This window comes from Acomys minous (assembly GCF_964271855.1).
Source record: "Acomys minous genome assembly, chromosome: 8".
Classification (NCBI taxonomy): Eukaryota; Metazoa; Chordata; class Mammalia; order Rodentia; family Muridae; genus Acomys; species Acomys minous.
In genome coordinates this window covers 119,798,054-119,818,782 of record NC_140489.1, presented here as the reverse complement: position 1 = coordinate 119,818,782, position 20,729 = coordinate 119,798,054, and the positions used below count along the sequence as shown (strand labels likewise).

Below are 20,729 nucleotides of genomic sequence, written 5' to 3'. Positions count from 1 at the left end.
CAGCAAGCAAGCAGTCCTTGAGAGTAGGGTTGGCAAACCACGACTGCTGGCGGAGACCTGTGACTCCAGCTGCTTGGGAAGCTGAGGCTGGAGGATTGCAATTTGCCTGTGCAGCTTAGTGACATCCTGACTCAAAAATAAGAGGTAAAGGGCCACGGATATAAATTTCTAAAATAAGTGACCAGTACTCAGGAGGCAGAGGCAGGAGGATCTCTATGTATCTGAGGCCAGCCTGGTCTAAAGACTGAGTTTTGAGCCAGCCAGGGCTACACAGTCAGATCCTGTCTTAAAAACGCACAGAAAATTAATCCCAGCACTCGGGAGGCAGAGGCAGGCAGATCGCTGTGAGTTCGAGGCCAGCCTGGTCTACAAAGTGAGTCCAGGACAGCCAAGGCTACACAGAGAGACCCTGTCTCGAAAAACCAAAAAAAAAAAAAAAAAAAAAAAAAAAACCACACACACAGAAAAAAAAATGACCGACAATGGGTAGGGAGATGACTCAGTGGTACAATGTTCACCTGCCATGCTGAAACTCTGGTTTCAATACCCAGCACCCCCCCCCCAAATGCTATGATAATCTTTAGGCCAATGACCTTGGGGTCAATGTAGAGTTTTGTTGAGAGGGAGAATAATATGCTGGTTGCAAAGTGACCCATGAAGACAGATCAGAGGACCGTGTATCTTTGATAAATGACAGCCTAGTGACTGGAAAAATGTAGGTCACAGAGCATGTGCGACTTAATTCTTGATGAAGCAATCAACAGATCCATGCTTTTGTTTTGTTTTGTTTGTTTGTTTGTTTGTTTTTTTAGGTTTTTCGAGACAGAGCCTGTGTTAGCCTTGGCTGTCCTGGACTTGATTTGTAGACCAGGCTGGCCTCGATCTCACAGCGATCCGCCTGCCTCTGCCTCCCGAGTGCTGGGATTAAAGGCGTGCGCCACCACACCTGGCTGTTTTGCTAGTCTTGAGGTGACTTCTCATTAGGTAGGGCCTGGAATTCACGATGTATACCAAAAGGGCTGTAACTTCACAAGGATTCTCTTGTTGTGTCTATACCCGAAATGCTGCAGGTCTATGCCACCAAGCGCACACACACACACACACACACACACACACACACACACACACACACACCTGAGTCAAGTCCCAGAATGAAGAGAGGAAACAGGTTTATGGAGGAAGGCCTGAGACCACTGAAGGTTAGTTATGTGGAACAGTCTGGAACTCAGCATGAAGGTGAGAAATGGACAGTGGTCATCTGCTGTGCAGCAGGTAACTAAGGCAAGGAGATGGACAGAGCCCCCAGCAGGAGAGACACGACGGAAGAACAAATCCTGGAAACATGGCTATTTCCGAATTGGCAAAAGCAGCAAAGGACCAGGAGACACCAAAGATAATGTAGAGACAGCATCTTAGGTGGGGACTGAAGCAAACATCACCACGTAGGCTTTGGAGAGGACGTAGTGGCCATGAATAGGCACACCGTAGGGGTAGCTTCAGAACAGAACGCAATGGCTCACCCTTTTGGCCAGGTTTGTGCGTGTAGCTATGAAGCTGTCAGCAGAGGGCGCTAGAGAGGCCCAGCAAGGGGAAAGGATTGCTCTGAACGTTCTGATGGATGCCTGGGCTGGGGCTGCTCTGTCGTCCAGTGTAGTTTCTCTAGCGCTCACAGCCTGCAGCCTCTCCAAGGCTCTCCAGCACACCTGCTGCTGCAATTTTACACAATGCTTTGTTTTTTTGTTTTTTGTTTTTTTTGGAGAAAGGGTCTATGGAGAAAGGCAGCTCTTGGAATTCAGTATGTAGACAAGGCTGGACGCAAACCCCCAGAGATCCCATAGGATGGGATCAAAGTAAGACCAAGTCTGAAGAATGCCTTTGGCACTCCTCAAGGTGAGACACTTCCTGTGAATAGCTTTCTCCTGGTACTGTAGAACTGGACTCATCAGTTTCCCTGTAAAGGCTCAGACATCACTTAGCTCGGCATCTGTCTCACACAGCATACACGAACTGTCGTAGCTGTGTCCCATAAAGCTTTGTTTGTATTTCATATAATTTTTACATGGCAAGTAGCATTCTTGTTTTTTTCCTAAGCATTTAAAAAGCACAAAAATTTCAGTCACTTTCCTCATTGCAACAACAAAAATTTCAACTTACAGCAGGGAAGGGTCCATCATGGTGGCAGGAATGAGGCAGCCGCTCAACGTTACACCAGTGCACTGCTGCTGCCCAGCCCGTGTTCCAAGTTTGCACACACTCACAGTAAGGTCTAGAAGGGACTTCTTGTGCATTGTATAGATACAACACCTGTCAACTGAAAAAAAAACCAAAACCCTATGGCCTAAGGCCTATGGATGGCCTAAGGCAGAGGCAGGAAATAGTTGGGATTTCCAGAAAGCACAAAGGATTCTGGGAGAGACAGGTGCAGGAGACTGAGCCGCCAAGATGTGAGGAAGATGTCGCCTGAGCTCAGGTAACCAGGCACGTGGTCAAATGTGGTTTAATATAATGGGTTAATTTATGAGCTAGTCAGAGAAGAGCCCAGCTATATGGCCTAGGTTTTTGCATAATATTTAATGAACCTCATGAGTCGTTATTCTAGGAGCCAAGGCATGAAAGGAAAAACCACAACGTAATGGTGCCCTACTAAAGTTCTACAGGAAAGGTTAGTTCACTTCCTATAGTACACATGCAAAGCTCTAGCTTGAGCCGGGTGTGGTAGTGCATGCCTGCAATCCCAGCACTTGGGGAGGCAGAGGCAGGAGGATCTGAGTTCAAGGCCAGCCTGGCTTAAAAAAAAAAAAAGTATTAGAAAAGCTCTAGGGCCTGGGGAGATGGCTCAGGAGTACTGAGTTCGATTCCCAGCAACCAACCCCTCGTGGTGGCTCGCAACCATACTTAATGAGGCCTGATGCCCTCTTCTGGCCTGCAGTGGTATATGCAGGGAGAACACTATACATTAAAAACAAAAAAGTAGTAGAAAAGCTCTAGCTTGTAGTTAAGTGTTGCATGTTTCCTAGTAGTGCAAACTGAACCCAGGACCTCTCACTTCCTAGCACAACTGACCACTGAACCTGCCCTGCTATCCCCAGCTCCCAGAATATGTTACTGATGGTCAGGACCTCAGGGTGTAGTCTGGAACTCAGTATGTCTACACAGCCTGTGCCGGCCTCAAAACCTGTCATGCCTTAGCCCCCCAAGTGTTGAGAGTATAGTTAGTCATGAGCCACAACACAAGACTTACCAGAGTCGTTTTTTTTATTCCTTTCAGATAAGGTGTCAGATAGCCAGGGCCAGTCAGTGCCGAACTACACACACAGGAAAACTTGCAAACCCCAATCCTCTTACACATGTCTCCCAAGTACGAGATTCCAGCTCTGTGTCACTTGGAGGTACAGAGTATTTAAAAACCTATTATCTTACGTATACATATGCTAGGAAATTTGAGTCAAATAAACTTAGAAACTCAGTTTAAAAACGTTTTATTTCGTTAAAAAAAAAAGTTCGTTATGTACAACACTCCGGTATAAAGAAAGGCAGCTTTAATCACAGGATGAGGCTCGTCATCGGATTCTACTGTGGAATGTGTGTGGCGCACTCTTCAATATTAAGCATAAATTATTTTAACTTTGCAGGCTAAGTTCTGAGTCCCACACCAGGCCTGTTCAGATATGATATTTGTCTAATTTTAAGATTGATACTGCCAATGTCAAGCTGCTTGTATTTATGAGTACAAATTTCATTATGACAAATATTTGACATTAACTAACAAAAACGGTAACCCTTTTAAAGGCTCTCATCTTGTCCCGTGTCTCTCCATTTGCAATCTGCGCTGTTTTTGCCAGGTCCCCTTCTTCGGGTGGCCCATCCACAAGTCACAGGGCTAGGCATTGAGTTCTCTGTGTATTTCACCCATCTCCTTTATCTGCAACAGAGAGGACAGAGCATGCAAGGAAACTGGAACAGCTTTCCCTCCTTGGTCAGTCAGAAAATAGTTTTTGGTTTGTTTGGTTTTCAAGACAGGGATTCTCTGTGTAGCCCTGGCTGTCCTGGACTCACTTTGTAGACCAGGCTGGCCTCGAACTCACAGCGATCCGCCTGCCTCTGCCTCACCCTGAGTACTCGGATTACAGGCGAGTGCCACTGAGCCTGGTGTTGCTGTTGTTTTTCGAGACAGGGTTTCCCTGTGTAGCCCTGGCTGTCCTGGATTCACTCTGTAAACCAGGCTGGCCTTTGCCTCCCTAGTGCTGGGATTAAAGGTGTGTATCACCAAGTGCCTTAAATGATCCTTAACCACTGAAGCATCTCTCCAACCCTTTAAATTGATTCTTATAAACTGGAAAGAAATAGGAAATCAGGTCAGCAGTCAAATGGACTATGTCCAATAGGGCTCCACGAGGCTATGCTCCCACAAGACTCCAAATCCGTTAAAGCTAAAGCCAGTTTCCACACAGCTTATCTAAGAAGTAGAAGGCAAGCTGGGTAGTGGTGGTGCACGCCTTTAATGCCAGCACTTGGGAGGCAGAGGCAGATGATTGTGAGTTCGAGGCCAGCCTGGTCTACAAAGCAAGGCCAGGACAGCCAGGGCTACACAGAGAAACTGCACATCTTTAATCCCAGCACCCGGGAGGTAGAGACAAGATGATCTCTGTAAGTTTCAGGACGGCCAGGACTAAAACAGAGAAACCTCGTCTCGGAGGGCGCCTGTGCTTTGTTTTGGAAGGGATAGTGAGAATTCAGAGCCAGCCAGCTTGCTCTCAGGCTAGGGATCTCATCTCTGCCTCGTTTGTTGTTGTTGTCCTTGTTGTTGTTTGGGTTATTTATTTATTTATTACATATACTGTGTAAGTAAGAATTCAGCACAGCTGTTCACCCACTTACCTCAGCCTTCTCATATTTTGCTGATTTCTTCCTTGTGGAAATAACCTGGGGAGGGGGAAAAAAAAGATTACTAAACAAAAGTGGCCAAAACTAACATGTACTTTGAACTAAGTACATGCACAAGTTTGGGGGGGGTCTAAAAAACTGGTCATACAGTGCCAGCCCTTTGAACAGCTACGTCAAGACCGGAGGCACCTTCCAGAGCAGAAGTTTTTAACTGAACACAGACAAAATGCCCCATAGCCCCACTTAGACACCACGCTCCAGACAGTGTCTCCGAGGTCACGCCTGCAGATGCCATCGACCCATAACCCTGAATGCGCCTCTTGGTTTCCCTTCAGTTGGTGGTGGGTTCTTCCCAAACAAGGTGTCACTGAGTAGCCCTAGTGGGCCTGGGTCTCTCACTATGGAACCAGGCTGGCCTCAAGCTCCGGTCTGCCTCCTTGGTGCTGGGATTGGAAGCGTGTGCTCCCACACTCGGTGAAGCCTCTTTACGACTCTGGTTTCTGTGTGACAAACTGCTCTGTTTGCCAGCTGACACCCCTCTTCTATAGACCCCTACTTTACTACCATGCTTCTTCTGAGGGAGGGGGCTGCTATGTCAAGACGGGACTCTGCTGCGTAGCTTAGGCTAAGCCTTGAACCTTGGCCCCACAGTCCTCTGCTCCAGGCCACCTTGGGCTGGAATCACAGGCAATGTGCCACCGTATCTAGTTTTGTTGCATTTACTTCCTATTTGTGTGTGTGTGTGTGTGTGTGTGTGTGTGTGTGTGTGTGTGTGGTGTGCTTCATCCCCATGTGGGAGAACAAATCTCACCAATCAGTCCTCATTCCCACCTGGTGAGGTGATTAGACGGCCACCAGCGTAGGGACAGCATCAGCTCAGGAGCCCCAAGGCCAACTTCTCAGCACAAAGAGGATTTTTTTTTTTGCCCCAGAAGGACAGAGGGCAGGGAATAAAATACAAAGAGAGGAGACAGGAGGATGGGGGGAAGGGAGCTGGGTAAGGGGTATTTGGCCCCAGAGGACAAAGGACTGCCTTTGGATAGAGAAGAGAAAGATGCGGCCCATAGGAAAAGGAAGAAACCCCATGTTAGGATGAAGTGTTTAATTTTAGTTGGGTATGCTAATTAGATGAGCCAAAGGGGGCTTTTGATTGGCTGGACTTCAATACTTTGATAGCTGGACCTGGTAGTCAGCCCCAGGAAGAGGAAGTAGCCAAATTAGGACTAGACCTTGGAGGCTAGCTTTAGGAATGTAGTTAGGCAGGGGGGAAGGGAAAGGCCCACCAGAGCCATGCCTACCACACTCAAGCTGGCCAGAGTCCCTTCAGCCAGGCCTGGGCACTGATGCTCGCTCTATCCACTGCCAGCCCTGTGTTGTCTTTCTTTTTGTAGGTTTCCTCATCAACTTGTACAGACTCTTTATATGTTGTACATAAGATCCATTTCTATTTTCTGCACCATCAATATGTCCCCAGACTGCTTTTTTAAATTTGATAGAAGCCTAAAGCAACTTGAAACTCAATCCTCCCGTCTCATCCTCCTGAGGGGTAGGACAGCAGGTGTCCTCAAAATGCTAAAACGTTTAACTTTAGTTGGGCACAGCGGCACATGCCTACAGTCCAAGCAAAGTAGGATGATCAGTTGAACCCATGAAGTCAATACCAACCTGGGTAGACTCCTATCTGGAAGAAAACACCACACACACACACACACACACACACACACTTGCACACATATGCACATACGCACACACTGGGTTAACTATTTGTCGCACAAACAGGAGGACCCTAGTTCCATCGCTGGTAATCCCTGTATAAAAGCCACATGCGGCTGTGTGTGTTTGCAAACATAGTACTGGGAAAAGACAGGTGCCCAGAGCTCACTGGCTGGCCAGCCAGACTAACTGAAATGGTGAGCTCCAAATTCAGGCAGAAACCTTATCTCAAAAATAGAAAGGTGCTTCAAAGCCAGTCTGGTCTACATAGTGAGTTCCAGGATAGCCAGGGCTACACAGAGAAATCCTGTCACAAACAAAAACAAAAACAAACAAACAAACTGGAGCGATGACTCAGAGCTTAAGAGCACTGTCTGCTCTCCCTGAGCTCAATTCCCAGCAACCACATGGTGGCTCACAACCATCTATAATGAGATCTGGTGCCCTCTTCTGGCCTGCAGGCACAGATGCAGGTAGAACACAGTATATGTAATAAATAAATAAATAACCCAAACAACAACAAGGACAACAACAACAAACGAGGCAGAGATGAGATCCCTAGCCCAAGAGCAAGCTGGCTGGCCAGCCTCCCCATATTAGCCTGCTCTGGGTTTGCCGGAGAGAGCCTTCCTTAAAGAGTAAGGCAGAGAGCCATAGACAAAGATTCCCAATGTTAGCTTTGGGCCTCTCTGTGCACTGGAATATATGTGCGTGGGCACTTGCACACAAATATATCCCCACACATGTGAACATATACACTCAAGCATACCACACACACATACATATAAGAAAATAGCCGGACCGGGCGTGGTGGCGCATGCCTTTAATCCCAGCACTCGGAAGGCAGAGGCAGGCGGATCGCTGTGAGTTCGAGGCCAGCCTGGACTACAAAGTGAGTCCAGGACAGTCAAGGCTACACAGAGAAACCCTGTCTCGAGAAACCAAAAAAAAAAAAAAGAAAGAAAGAAAGAAAGAAAAGAAAAGAAAATAGCCAGGCGGTGGTGGCGCATGCCTTTAATCCCAGCACTCAGGAGGCAGAGGCAGGTGGATCATTGTGAGTTCGAGGTCAACCTGATCTCCAAAGTTGAGTCCAAGACAGCCAAGACTACACAGAGAAACCCTGTCTCAAAAACCAAAACCAAAACCAACCAACCAAACAAACAAACAAAAAAAAAAAAAAAAAGAAAGAAAGAAAAAATAAATAAACACAAGTAAATAAAGGGTATTTCTCCCCTTGGAGCCTCTCCTACACACAGAAGTTTTTCCTGTTTTTTCTTAGTCTGTGTTCGCACTGCTAAAAACAAAAGGAAACTGAAATAAAAATCCATACACAAAGACAGACTGAAAGAGAAGGTCAGGTGTCAGGGCTCACAGCCTTGGAAGGGCTGAGGCATAAGAGTTTGAAGCTAACTGGGCTACAGAGTTCAGAAAAGAAAAGGTGGGTGTGGTGGCTTAAGAGAGAATGGCTCTCACAGGCTCGGACAGCTCCACGTGTGGTCCAAAGCTGGTGGGACTGTCTGGTTGGGAAGGATTAGGAAGTGTGTCTCTAGCCTCTGCCATCCCGAGTTCTGTCTCCCTCTTGCTGCCTGTGCTTGTGGATCAGACGTAAGCTCTCAGCTGCTCCTGCTGCTGGCTCCCATGCTCCCGCCATCATGGCCATGAATGGTAACCCTGGAATTTAAATCCTTTTTCCTTTCTTTCCTTCTTCTTTTTCTTTCTTCTTCTCCTCCTCCTGTTTTTTTTTTTTTTTTTGAGACAGGGTTTCTCTGTGTAGCCTTTGCTGTTCTGGATTCACCTTGTAGACCAAGCCAGCCTCGAACTCAGAGATCCGCCTGCCTCTGCCTCCCTGAGTGCTGGGATTAAAGGCGTGCGCCACCACAGCCTTTCTTTCTATAAGTTGCCTTGGTCATAGTGTTTTGTCAACAACGATAGAAAAGAAAGACCGTCGGGGATGCTTACCTTGGTCAAGCGCTTGCGAGCATATGTGAGGCCCTAAAAATCTATCCCTAGTGCCACAAAAGCAAAAAATTTATTTGGTAATGCATCCCTTCGTAGAACTCCACGGGTGGTTATAAAATCCCATGTGGGTTCTGGAAACCCAATCCAGGTTCTCTCCAAGAGCAACAGTGTTTTCTCTCCAGCCCCTGGCCTTAAAGTGTGGATCCTCCTGCCTCAGTTTCTCAGGGGCCTAGAATACAGAAGTGGGCCATCATACCCTGCTCAAATCAATCTCTGAATTCTGACACATATTGCCGAGATTACCTGCTACCAATCACCGTGAAGATCCTAGGATAAAGCAGACTTCTTTAAATCTCGAAACCTTCACCTCCCAAGCACTGGGGTTACAGGTATGTGCCACTGCACCCAGTGCAAATTTGTTATTTATTTAGAATCATTGCAACATGCGCAACTTTTGACTGTTTTCTCGCTAACTTAAGCTCTGTGTTGTTTGGGGCCCAGGCGTGTAGCTCAGTGGACTAGTGCTAGCCTGGAATGCCTGGGGCCTGAGCTCAGTCTCCAGCACCACCAAAGGCAAAAACAAACAGCTAAGTGTCGCGTCGTCCATCCCAGGGCCCGGTTTGGGAGCTCTGTTCTGGCAGGAGCTCTGAGCTCGGCGGCTGTGAGGGATCCAGCTGCAGGTGTTTTCCTCATGAATAACCCTTTCCGGCTTCCAAAAGTGACTGTTTCGTCCAGAGGAACCAGACACGCAACAGAGTCCTTTGCTAAGGTTGGTTTCTAAGAGCGCATCCTTCAGTGCGCCCCGACTGGTCCTGCACTCACCAGAACAACAATGCCGGCAATGATTGCCAGGGCCACCACCACAATGACAGCGATGATACCAGCCGTGAGGCCCTGCATGGAGAACTCAGGCGCCTTCTCGTCAACATAGTAAATCAGGGTCTGCCCGGGCTCCAGCTCCAGTTGTTCTCCATTCACCCTCAGGTCCATGCTCCTAGAGGGATGGAACAGGGACTCCCCTTTCACCTGCACAGGAGAAAAACAAAACCGCTGAAGGCAGTCGGCGGCGCGGGCACCAATGATCTTCAGTGTTTCGCTGAGGATAACGTGATCCCGTGAAACTTTAGAGCACTGTTATTTACGGGAAAAATGCGATGCATAAAAGCAGAAATGAAGCCGTGTACCACCCTCCAACTTAAAAAATAACCCGTGGCCATTTTAGTCTCATCACTCTTTCTTCTACCCCAAAGTATTCTAAAGTAAGTTCAGCTAGGTATGATATCTTCATTTGTAACCTTACATCTTAGAAAGCTGAAGCTAACCAATCAACCAACCACCACCACCAACAACAACAAAAAATCAGGCCGGGCGTAGTGGCACACCCCTTTAATCCCAGCACTTGGGAGACAGAGGCAGGTGGATCTCTGAGTTCAAGGCCAGCCTGGTCTACAAGGCAAGTCCAGGACAGTCAAGGCTACACAGAGAGCCCTGTCTAGAAAAACAAAACACACACACACACACACAAAAAAAAAAAAAAAAAAAGAAAAAGAAAAAAGAAAAAGACCCCCTCAACAATAACAAGCAAAACCCAGAAACAATAAACATATAAATGTAAGTTTAATTTTTAACTAATATATTTTATTATAACTTATTAACTGAGTGTATCTCACTTATAACCCAACTAACCAAACCAATAGGAAAAGAGGATTAAAGAACACAATAACAAAACCGTAAGGATATCAGTTCCAAGGAACAATTTTCCTGGTGTAATCAGCAGGATTTTTTCTGCTGGAACCTGGAGTAACCAGAACCCGGAACCTCAGCAGGAGCCCCGAAGCCTTCCCTCGAGCAGTTCTCTCTAGGAGCTTCTCGAAGTGGAGACCAAAACTATCTAAAGTCTCGAAGGGCCCCGCCTTTGGTTCTGGGCTCATTTACATATCTCCTCCCAGAGTCTGTTCACGGATCTTTTCAGCTGGCACAATCAAGCTCCCACATGAGGGTGGTTTGTCTTCTAGTGGATTAACATCACCTGTTCTCACAAGACCATTCCAATCCCGCACTTGGGATCATAAAAAACAAGTCTATCTCTCCTTCATATAAGGTGTTGGCCTTGAACTCAGTCCTCCTGCCTCAGCCTCCAGGTGCCAGTATTTTAGTGTTCTACCACCTTAGGCACTTACATAAATGTTTTAAAAACAGAGACTGACTTTACATCTCAGAGATTAAGAGCATTTAAGAGGACTTGAGTTTGATACCCAGAACCCACATCAGGCAGCTCACAACTAATTATAATCCGGGTCCAATGGGCCCAGTTAACCTCTGGTCTCTGAAGGCACTTGCACTAATGTGTATCACACACATACTCACACACACACCTACACAGAACTTAAAAATTAGACTTTAAACTGTAGAATGACTCCTATTCACAGGAATTAGGATACTGAATGGAGGATAATTATACCAATGTAGTAGCTAACCAAAGTGAAAATGACAATTATAAGAAGAGAGAAGGCTAACTGTAATAGCTTACAGTTATTCCCAGCGTACTAGATACATACCGGGTTCAATTCCTAACACGGCAGAGATTAAGACAAGAAGAATCGGAGAGAGCTAGAGGTTGGCAGAATGCTTACCTAGCATGTGCAGAGTCCAGGGCCCAGTCCGCAGTATGACATAAACTAGTCACAGTGACACACGCACCTGTAATCTAGCACTTGGCACTATTACATCACAGGCCCCCTGCTGCCCCTCCTCCCTAAGACAGCAGGCCAAGCGCTCCCTGCCAGCTGTGGTTTCTATACTGACTGCTAACCAACAGTGCTGGTGCCTGGACACCCTCGAAAGCTATACAACAAAGGGTCTCTCTGGCTCCCTCGCTCTGAGTTCGCCTGCCTCCCTTACCTCCCCTTTTAAGTCCCCGCTATGCCAGCCATGGTAAATATCTCTACTCTTTTATTTTACATTTTTCTATGCTTTATATTTATTTTTACTATTCTTAATTTCAGATGACGGCTGCCTGGTGTGCTTGCTGGGGGTCAAACGCAGGCCCCTCTGGAGGAACAGTACATGCTCTTACCCTGCTAAGCCGTCTCTCCAGCCCCATGTCACACTTGACGTTTCCCCCAGTCTGTGTATCATGTTTTCCCATGCATGGCCTCTGGAATGAAGCTCAGCAAGCTGTCCTACCGCCTCTGTGACTGCATGGTCCTCTCTCCTTGGACAGCTCATCTCTGGAAGGATAACTTCACATCATCCCTTTCCCAAACTACTCCTTTCTCTTTTTTGTAAGTAGGGCACAGTACTTGGGAGATGGAAGCAGGAGATTCAGGGTCCAAGGCCAGCCTAGCCTAGCCCGTCTCAAAAAAGCAAACAACTGAGCAAGATGGCGCATGTGTTTAACCCCAGCACTCGGGATGCAGAGGCAGGCAGATCTCTGTGTTGTCAGGGAAAACCTAACATATATATATCCTGAGTGACAGCTCAGCCAGGGATATATTGAGATCCTGCTTCAAAAACAAACAAACAAACAAACAAATGGGGCTGGAGAGATGGCTCAGAGGTTAAGAGCACTGACTTCTCTTTCAAAGGATCCAGGTTCAATTCTCAGCGACCACATGGTAGCTCACAACTGTAACGTCAAGATCTGACACCCTCACACAGACATACATATAGGCAAAACACAAATGTACGTGAAATAAAAATAAATAAATTATATTTAAAGACAACAACAAAAAGTATTAAGTTTGAAAAATTACAGTTCATACTTACATCTTTTTCAAAATAATAAGCCACATCAGCTATGTCGACATCATCCTGAGTTTTCTGAGAAGAGTTTTGCATCAGATCAATAGTGATAATATTATTCTCATACTGGTGGGGGGAGAAAGTGAAAATACAAATTAATCAATTAGAATATATGAAAGTTTTGTTCAACAGTCAGAATATTTAGAATTTTATTTTCTGTAATCTACATGTACCAGGAGCTCTTCCCATTAATGGATAATTTAATTTATCACCAGTAATTGAAAACTTTCTGAGAGGTCTTTATCTGAGAGAATAAAAAAGCAGTGCAAACTACTTTTTTTGAACAGTTAAGGAAAGGGGTAACTAGGCATGATGGTTAGCTGGAGCTGTCACCTAGAACTGACAAGCTAGAGCCACAAGTCTCAGCGAGGGACTGTCTTGACTGGACTGACCCGTGGGCAAGCCTGTTTAATTATGTAAACTGACGTGGGCTGCGTCACTTTGGAAGCTGCCTGCGTGTGTACTCTCTGCTTTTCACTGTGGATGTGGCTAGCTGCGTAACGGCCATCACACAGTGAACATCACACAGTAAGGACTGAATGTTAAGACAGAAAGCTGGAGGCGGCCTGCGTGTAGTCACTCTCTGCTCTTCACTGTGGATGTGGCCATCACACAGTGAACATCACACTGTAAGTTCCTACTGCAATGACTTGCCCACAATGAGATTAATCTGGAAGCCTTTGGGGGCTGAAGACATGGCTCAGCAGTTAACAGCATGTAGCTTTTACAGAGGACAGGGCTTCAATTCCTAACTGCTAACCATTCGTAACACTAACTTGGGGGGGGGGGGCGCGGAGGGGAGGCTCGGTGTCATTTCCTGGATTCCTGGGGCACCAGGCAAACACATAGTGAACACACACATACATGCAGGCCAAACACTCATACAAGTCTAATAAGCCTAAAAATAAACCTCTACACGTCTCACATCCTCCACAGCAAACTGGGGCTTTCAAAGTCAATGGAAAAAAAACTACTTGGATTCCATGTTAAGTGGCCAGGATTTAAACTGTTACTAAAACTCATTTAGCTGCCATTATAAATCACTGGCTGTCACCTGGGCAGTGGTGGCATACACCTTTAATCCCGGCACTCGGGAGGCAGAGGCAGGTGTGGATGTCTGAGTTCAAAGCCTGCCTGGTTTACAGAGCGAGTTGCAGACAGCCAGGGGTACACAGAAAAACCCTGTCTGAAGGGGTAAGCCATTGACTGTCATTATACCCAAACCATACCCCCCCTACCAACTTGCTGCTAAAGCTAGCTCACTTATGGGGGAAAACAAAAACAAAAAAACTTACCAAAATATTTTTGATAAATTTCTGATTCAATTTGTATCGAGATGTGAGCGCTTCCTGAAGTGCACTGCAAATAATTTACAAGCTTTGTTAAAAAACAAAACAAAAAAAATGTACCATATAATAATAAAATCTCTACTTTTTAAGCAGCTGGTTTAGGGACTAAGCTGTTCTAATTGTTTTTTTGTTTGTTTGTTTGTTTTTTAGGGAGTGGTTCATTATGTAGCCCACACTGATCTGGAGCTTGGTATGCAGTGGCGATGAGGCTGTCTAATTTTTTTTTTTTTTAGAGAGAGGGTCTCTCTGTGTAGCCTTGGCTGTCCTGGACTCACTTTGTAGACCAGGCTGGCCTCGAACTCACAGCGATCCACCAGAGGCTGTCTAATTTTAATGTCACTTTGCAACTTTAACAGTAAGTGGTTCCAGCCAGCACCAGTCACTGAATCTGCTGATGAGAGGCAGAGCGTTTACACAGCAGCCACGGGTCTGCCAACAGAGCAGCCACACATTCCAGAAGGGCAACGGTAACTTCGCCGTGGAGAAAGCTGGCCGACACGGCTTGTTGGAGACAAAGCGCACGGGTGCCCTGACGTGAGTGAGACCACTTACGCCGCTTTCCTGTCAAGGCGCATGAACACAGGGGTATGAAGGTAAATCCCACTTACACCTGCAAACTCTGAAGGTCGTAAGGGTTCGGTCGCTCTTTGTGTTTCAGTTCAATGATGATCCAGCTGTAAGAAGACAGTGTCAACCAGGCACGGCTCAGTCTTTCCCGTGTTTTCCAAAGAGGCAAATATTCACACTCCGAAAGAGAATTAGAGCTGGCAGGACCTCTAAGTGTCGTGGTAAATACCCCCGCAAGTCCTTCAGAGAACCCACCCAGAGGTAACGCCCCTCCTGACATCGACCTGCTGGTGACAGCTACAACACAGGAGAGAAGTCAAGGCTGGGCTGGCCGTGCTGCACCCTGGGCCAGAGGGCACTGCAGGGGCAGAGGCAGGAGACAGGCCTGGGTTCAAGGCCAGCCAAGATTCTGACATGAAACCATGACAGACAGAGATGAAAAGGGAGAGGAGGGAGAGAGGTAAGGGGAGAGGTAGGGGAGGGGGGGGGCGGAGAATGGAAACAAGTGACCAGACAGCTCCAAAAGTCAGAGGCAGCAATTGCACGCTTTGGGCTTAACCCCTCTCCTGTGTCCTGTCCATCCCATATCTTTTATTTCAGTGGGTTTCTGTTGGTTTTCAGTTGTCTCTCTCCTACCCCACTCCACCATGCTAGAGATTAAACACCCCCCCCCAGCTTTTCTATTTACGTCTCCAGCCCAAATAGCTCATTTTTAAAAATAATTTAATTTTAACTTATGTGCATTGATGTGTGGGTGTCAGATCTTGGCGTTACAGACAGTTGTGAGCTGCCATGTGGGTGCTGGGAATTGAACCCGGGTCCTTTGGAAGAGCAGGTAGTGCTCTTAACCACTGAGCCATCTCTCCGGCCCCCAAATAGCTCATTCTTAAAACACAGTAAGTGAGCAAACACAGTTTAAGTCACTCTTATTCACTTAACACTAACTCAGCGTCAAATGGGGAACAGAGGTTAAGTGAAAATAAAGGGAGATGCTATGTACCACCTGTCTCCACAGGACACTCATAAGCCAGCTCTGGAAACGTAATGTCCCAAGGGAAAACTTTTTAATTTAATGTCACAATCCCAGGCCAAAGATTATTCCACACCGAAGATAAAAAAAAAAAAAAACTTCAGCAGTCAGATAAATTTCTACAAAATAACACAGTTGGACGAGAGCCAATAAAATGCAACTCAAAACTGGTGACACCAGTTTTATGAGGCCTGGGGACAGGATGGACATTCGCCATACCCTATTCCTGTCCATTTGTCTTGTTTGAAAGAGGATTTCAAGTAGCTCGGACTGGTCTCAAAACTCACTATGGAGACAAGGCTAGCCCTGAACTCCTCCTGGCCCCGCCTCTGGTGTGCAAGGCTTGCTTACAGGTGTGCACTGCCAGGCCCAGCTTTTCCCAGTGTTGGGATTCCAAACCACTAATTCTTATTTCATATTCAAAACTACAATTAAGCGAATGTGAACAGCCTCACTCACTAGGTTCTCACGCGCTCGGAGCAGGTTATTTCCGTGTCTTTGTCCGTTCTTCGGACGCCAGCCGTGTTGACACACCAGCACGTGGCGGTGCCGTTGCACTGCTTGGCCTTAAAGAGCCCTTGCTCATCACACTCGGGGTCATACAGCCCGTCGTTGTTCTGGATGGCCCCCTCCGGCTTCTGTCGCTTCCCAGACTTGTTGTGAGTCATTTCTGCCTTCATCACCAAACATTTGGATGCCACTGGAAAGAAAAGGTCATGTCAGCCAAGGAAACTTTTTTTTAACTTAACGTCATCCCAGGCCAAGATTATTATTTCCTGTTCCCTCCCATTATTCTACACCTAATTACTTACTGAGGACACTTGAGGTGCCAGTAAGACAGATTAGAGCCAATATAACTCAACTCAAGGTGCCTCGATTTCAAAGGTATTATCAATATCAAACTCCCAGGCAATAAGCATCTTTTACTCACGTTTGGAGCAGAGGACAGTATTTTGAGTACCATAGGCAGTACACTGGCATTCACCATTTTGATTTAAAAAGCAGCCTGTTGTCAGCTTGTAGTTGTCACACACACATTCTAGAAAATTATTGGAAAAAAATTAGTTTAAAATGTAGTTACAAAAAAAAATGTAGTTACAACTGTCAACTCATTCTGTCAATCATGCCTTTAAGAAGTGGTCCTGGTTCAGAGCTAGCCAAAGGCCAATACATTCTCCACGGTTGTGGGAGAGTAGGAACTGCCTCTGACATGAACTCTGGTGCCCCCTACTGGACCACTTCCCGTCGGTGGGGAGGCTGGTGGCACTCAAAGGAAGGGGAAGCAGGCTGTCCAGATGAGACCATGGTAACCTGTGCTCATATGGTGAGGGAGGAGGTCCCCTTCTGTCACTGGCCTAGGAGAGGGGAATAGGGTGAAAGAGGGAGGGAGGGGGGAATGGGAAGATACAAGTGAGGGGATAGCAATCAGGATGTAATCTGAATAAATTATTTAAAAAAAAAAAACAGAAAAAAAAAGTAGTCCTGGGGCTAGAGAGAGGGCTCAATGGTTAAGAGCAGTGTCTGCTCTTCCAGAGGTCCTGAGTTCAATTCCCAGCAACCACACGGTGGCTCACAACCATCTAGAATGCGATCTGATGTCCTCTTCTAGTGTGCAGGTGTACATGCAGGCAGAGCACTGTATGCATAATAAATAAACAAACCTTCAAAAAAAAAAAGAAAGAAAAGAAAAACCGGGCACTGGTGGCACACGCCTTTAATCTCAGCACTCGGAGCTCTGTAAGTTCGAGACCAGCCTGGTCTACAAAGCGAGTCCAGGACAGCCAAAACTTCAGAGAAACTCTGTCTCGAAAACAAAACAAAACAAAAAAGAAGGTAGAGGAGGAGGAGAAGATGATGAAAAGGAGGAAGTAGATGAAGCAAGCAGCAGCAGCAGCAGCAGCAGTCCTAGAACTGGGTGCAGTAACCCACATCTGTAATCACAACACTCTGAGAGCCAAGAGGCAAGCGGATCTCTGTGAGTTCAAGTCCAGCCTGGTCTACAGAGTGACTCCAGGACAGCCAAGACTACATAAAGAAACTTTGTCTTGAAAAACCAAAACCAAAACTAAACAAGCAAACAAAAAAAGGAAGTGGTCCGGGGCAGGACATGGTGGCAGAAGCCTTTATTAGTCCCAGAACTCAGGAGGCAGAGGAAGGCAGATCTCTGAGTTCAAGGCCAGCTTGGTCTACTAAGTGAACTCCAGGACAGCCAGGGCAATTACACAGAGAAACCCTGTCTTGTAAAACAAAAAAACAGGGCTGGAGAGATGGGGCAGAGGTTAAGAGGTCTGTTCTTCTAAGGGTCCTGAGTTCAATTTCCAGCAACCACATGGTGGCTCACTAGCATCTGTGAAATCTGGTGCCCCCTTTTGGCCTGCGGGTGTACATGTGGGCAGAACATGTATTAATAAATAAATCTTAAAAAAAAAAAACAACAAAACAAAACCCTCAAAAAATATATAAAAATACTGGCATGTAGTGGTGTACTCCTTTAACCTCAGCTCTAGAGAGACAGAGGAAGGTGGATCTCTGTGAGTTCAAAGCCAGCATATATCCAAGACAGGCAAGGTTACACAGAGAAATCCTGTTTCAAAACAAACAAACAAACAAACAACAAAGATTTATTAAGGAAATGTGACAGAGGGAAGAATACTTCGGGGATTTCTTGGCAGCACTAAGGATCAAGCCTGGGGTTGTGCTCATGCTAATTTAGCGCCTCCCGATGAGCTACACCCTTGGCCTGTATTACCTGTTGCTGTTGCAGATAGCCCAGCTTGGCATCAAACTCAAGAGTCTCCTTCTTTTTAAATGTATTACGTATATTTACTAATTGGGAGCAGGGGCACTGGGTGGCATGTGTAGAGGTCAAAGGGTAAACTTGTAGCGTCCTCTCCCTTCCCGTTACCCCAGGGCCACACTCTGGTCATCTCCTCACTGAGCCGTCTATCTCACTGGCCACACTAGCCGTTCTCTGCCCTTGGCCTCCCAGGTGCTAGGCTTAGAGGTGTTGGCTACTAGCCAGGGACAGTTTTGTTGTTGCTGGCTTTCTTTTTATTTTTTTAATTAATAAATTAATTATTTTTTTTTTGAGGCAGGGTCTTGCTTTGTAATCCAGGTTAGTCTCAAGCTCACAATCCTCCTGCCTCAGGCTCCCGAAGGGCTGGGATTATATGCATGGCACCACTTCTATGTAGCCCTGCCTGGCCTGGAACTTTAGATGACGACTAGGCCTTTTCCAATCAGAGATCTACCTGGCCAGATCTTGAGGAATGCTAGGGCTATATAAAGGCTTGCACCACTAGCCCAGCCAGAAACAGTTTTAAATACAGCCCTCTAAAGATCTTATCAGCCTTGCTTCTGCTGCGAGGCTTTCTCTTTTGAAGTTCACTTTGTGCATTTATTTACCTATACATTTTCTGTGTGCACCCACGCCACAGCTCAGACGTGGAAGTCAGACGCCAGCTAGGGTAGTCCGTTCTCCCCCTTCTTCTACCTGTGCATCACCCATTAATGCCTCCACCTCCCCACCCCGAGTCACTTAAAAACAAATATCAGCTTGGCCTGGTGGCACAGGCCTTTAATCCCAGCACTCGGGAGGCAGAGGCAGGCAGCTGGCTATGAGTTCGAGGCCAGCCTGGTCTACAAACCGAGCCCAGGACAGCCAAGGCTACACAGGGAGACCCTGTCTCCAAAACCAAACCAACCAACCAAATAAACAAACAAAAACAACTCTTTTCCTTCCTTCTCTCTGTCCTTCCCCTCTCTGGGAGAGTCTTATTCCAGGGCTCCAGTTCACTGCCGCCCTCCTGCCTCAGCTCCTGGGGGGGCTTCCAGACTGGAGCTGACTGGCCTGCCTGCCCATCTCACTTCGCAGTCTCCCTCCCAGTCATTTTATGTCCCCTCCCCCAGTCAACAACCCAATCCTGCAATCTATGGCTCCTCTCTCCTATCCCTCCCTTACCCAGTCTTCCTAAGGAATGCCTACCTTGGGGCCCAATAAATGCCTATTCAATCTTCTCATTAAACAGGGTTTCCTTTAGCCCAGGCTGGCTCCATGGCCACGCCTGGCTGGAGATGACCTTGAATTGCTGCTGTTCCACTGGCTTCCGCTTCCTACTACTGCTGGGGTTACAGGTATACACTTGGTTTATGGGGTGCTGGGGCAACCAAGTCTAGGGTTTGCTAGGCAAGCACCCCCACATCCCAGCCTTCAAGTTAGGAAAATACAAACGAACTTAAGTATTACTTAAGGTGTTATTAACAAATACAGCCCTCGCCTGCTTGTAGAGATTGAAATATTACCCAGAAAACAAAAGCTAAATTACACTTAACTTAAGAATTGAGGAAGTAACAAAAAAAGAAAGGGAATTCTTTCCAGACGGGTTTGTTCAACTGTGTCCACTTCCAGACACCATCTTAGAAATAAATCAAAAGTCACAGCACACTCTATAGTAAGAACACCTAGGGTCGCACTCCATACGTTCTCTCTACAGATCGTTCGCTCACTGTTTAAGAAGTTCTTACAGACGAAAGAAAACGAGGGCAACGCGGCAGCTCTGGAGATAAAGACCACCCGAGTTTGCTCCCAGGGAACAACGTGGTGGAAGAACTGAGTCCCACAAGCTGTCCGACCGCATGCAAACCACAAATGAACACTTTTATAAAGTGGAAGGGATACTGTATAAATCTACCTGTATTCCGAAAACACAAATACGCACAATTTCTAATAAGGGAATTCTCAGAACGTAAAGGTTACACGACTTTTAGAAAGTCCTTACATCTTTGTATCTGTCCTCGATACAATAAACAAGGCATTAGTCATAATTCTTAGAAAAGGGAAAATACACCTCCGGCTTTTTGGTCCCAGCAGGCCCGCCTCCGGCGCGCAGGTGCATAGCGGCCTCCCGCGAGCTACCTGTCCCCTCCCGGGGCCCACATCCGGGGACGTCGCAGGTATGGAGGGAGGAGGAAGCGACTGGAAGGCAGCCGCGACAAAGGCCCGCACTTCGGGACCTTGGAACTCCAAGCTGGAGCCGCAAGACCCCGGGCAGTGGCCGCTCAGTCACCCTAGCCCCTCGTCCCCCGCCAGGCACACCTCACGGCCGCCTCATCCTAGCGCACACCCGGCCAGCACCGTCGGGTCTCGGCGCCAGAGAACGGAACCCCGCCGTCCCCTCCCCATCGCTCGCCCGCTGCGAACCCACACCTCCGCTCCAGGTGCTCCTCACCTTCCTTAGCCGCGACCAGCGTCGCCGTGATCGCCGCTAGCAGGAGCCCGAACGCGAGGGCCTGGGGGCGCGCCATGCTACGCGCGGAGCGGCGGGGACTCGCGGGGGCTGCGGCGGGGGACGGCTCCGGGGACGGACGTGCTGCGCCCGGACCGAGGTGCAGAGCGATCTGGGCCCGCGGCCAGGCGGGAACCG

General features: G+C 47.2%; 1 protein-coding gene across 1 annotated transcript; it reads right to left on the bottom strand.

Annotated features, from left to right (window-relative positions):
• Positions 1-3,463: 3,463 nt before the first annotated feature.
• Positions 3,464-20,727, bottom strand: EPCAM (epithelial cell adhesion molecule). Its single transcript, XM_084792255.1, has 9 exons — positions 20,535-20,727; positions 16,238-16,345; positions 15,766-16,006; positions 14,318-14,383; positions 13,656-13,719; positions 12,325-12,426; positions 9,379-9,582; positions 4,879-4,923; positions 3,464-3,922 (listed from the first exon to the last, which is right to left on the bottom strand). The coding sequence occupies exons 1-9, from the start codon at positions 20,608-20,610 to the stop codon at positions 3,881-3,883; spliced, it is 948 nt and encodes a 315-aa protein (XP_084648381.1). The 5' UTR covers positions 20,611-20,727; the 3' UTR covers positions 3,464-3,880.
• Between the last annotated feature and the right edge of the window lie 2 nt (positions 20,728-20,729).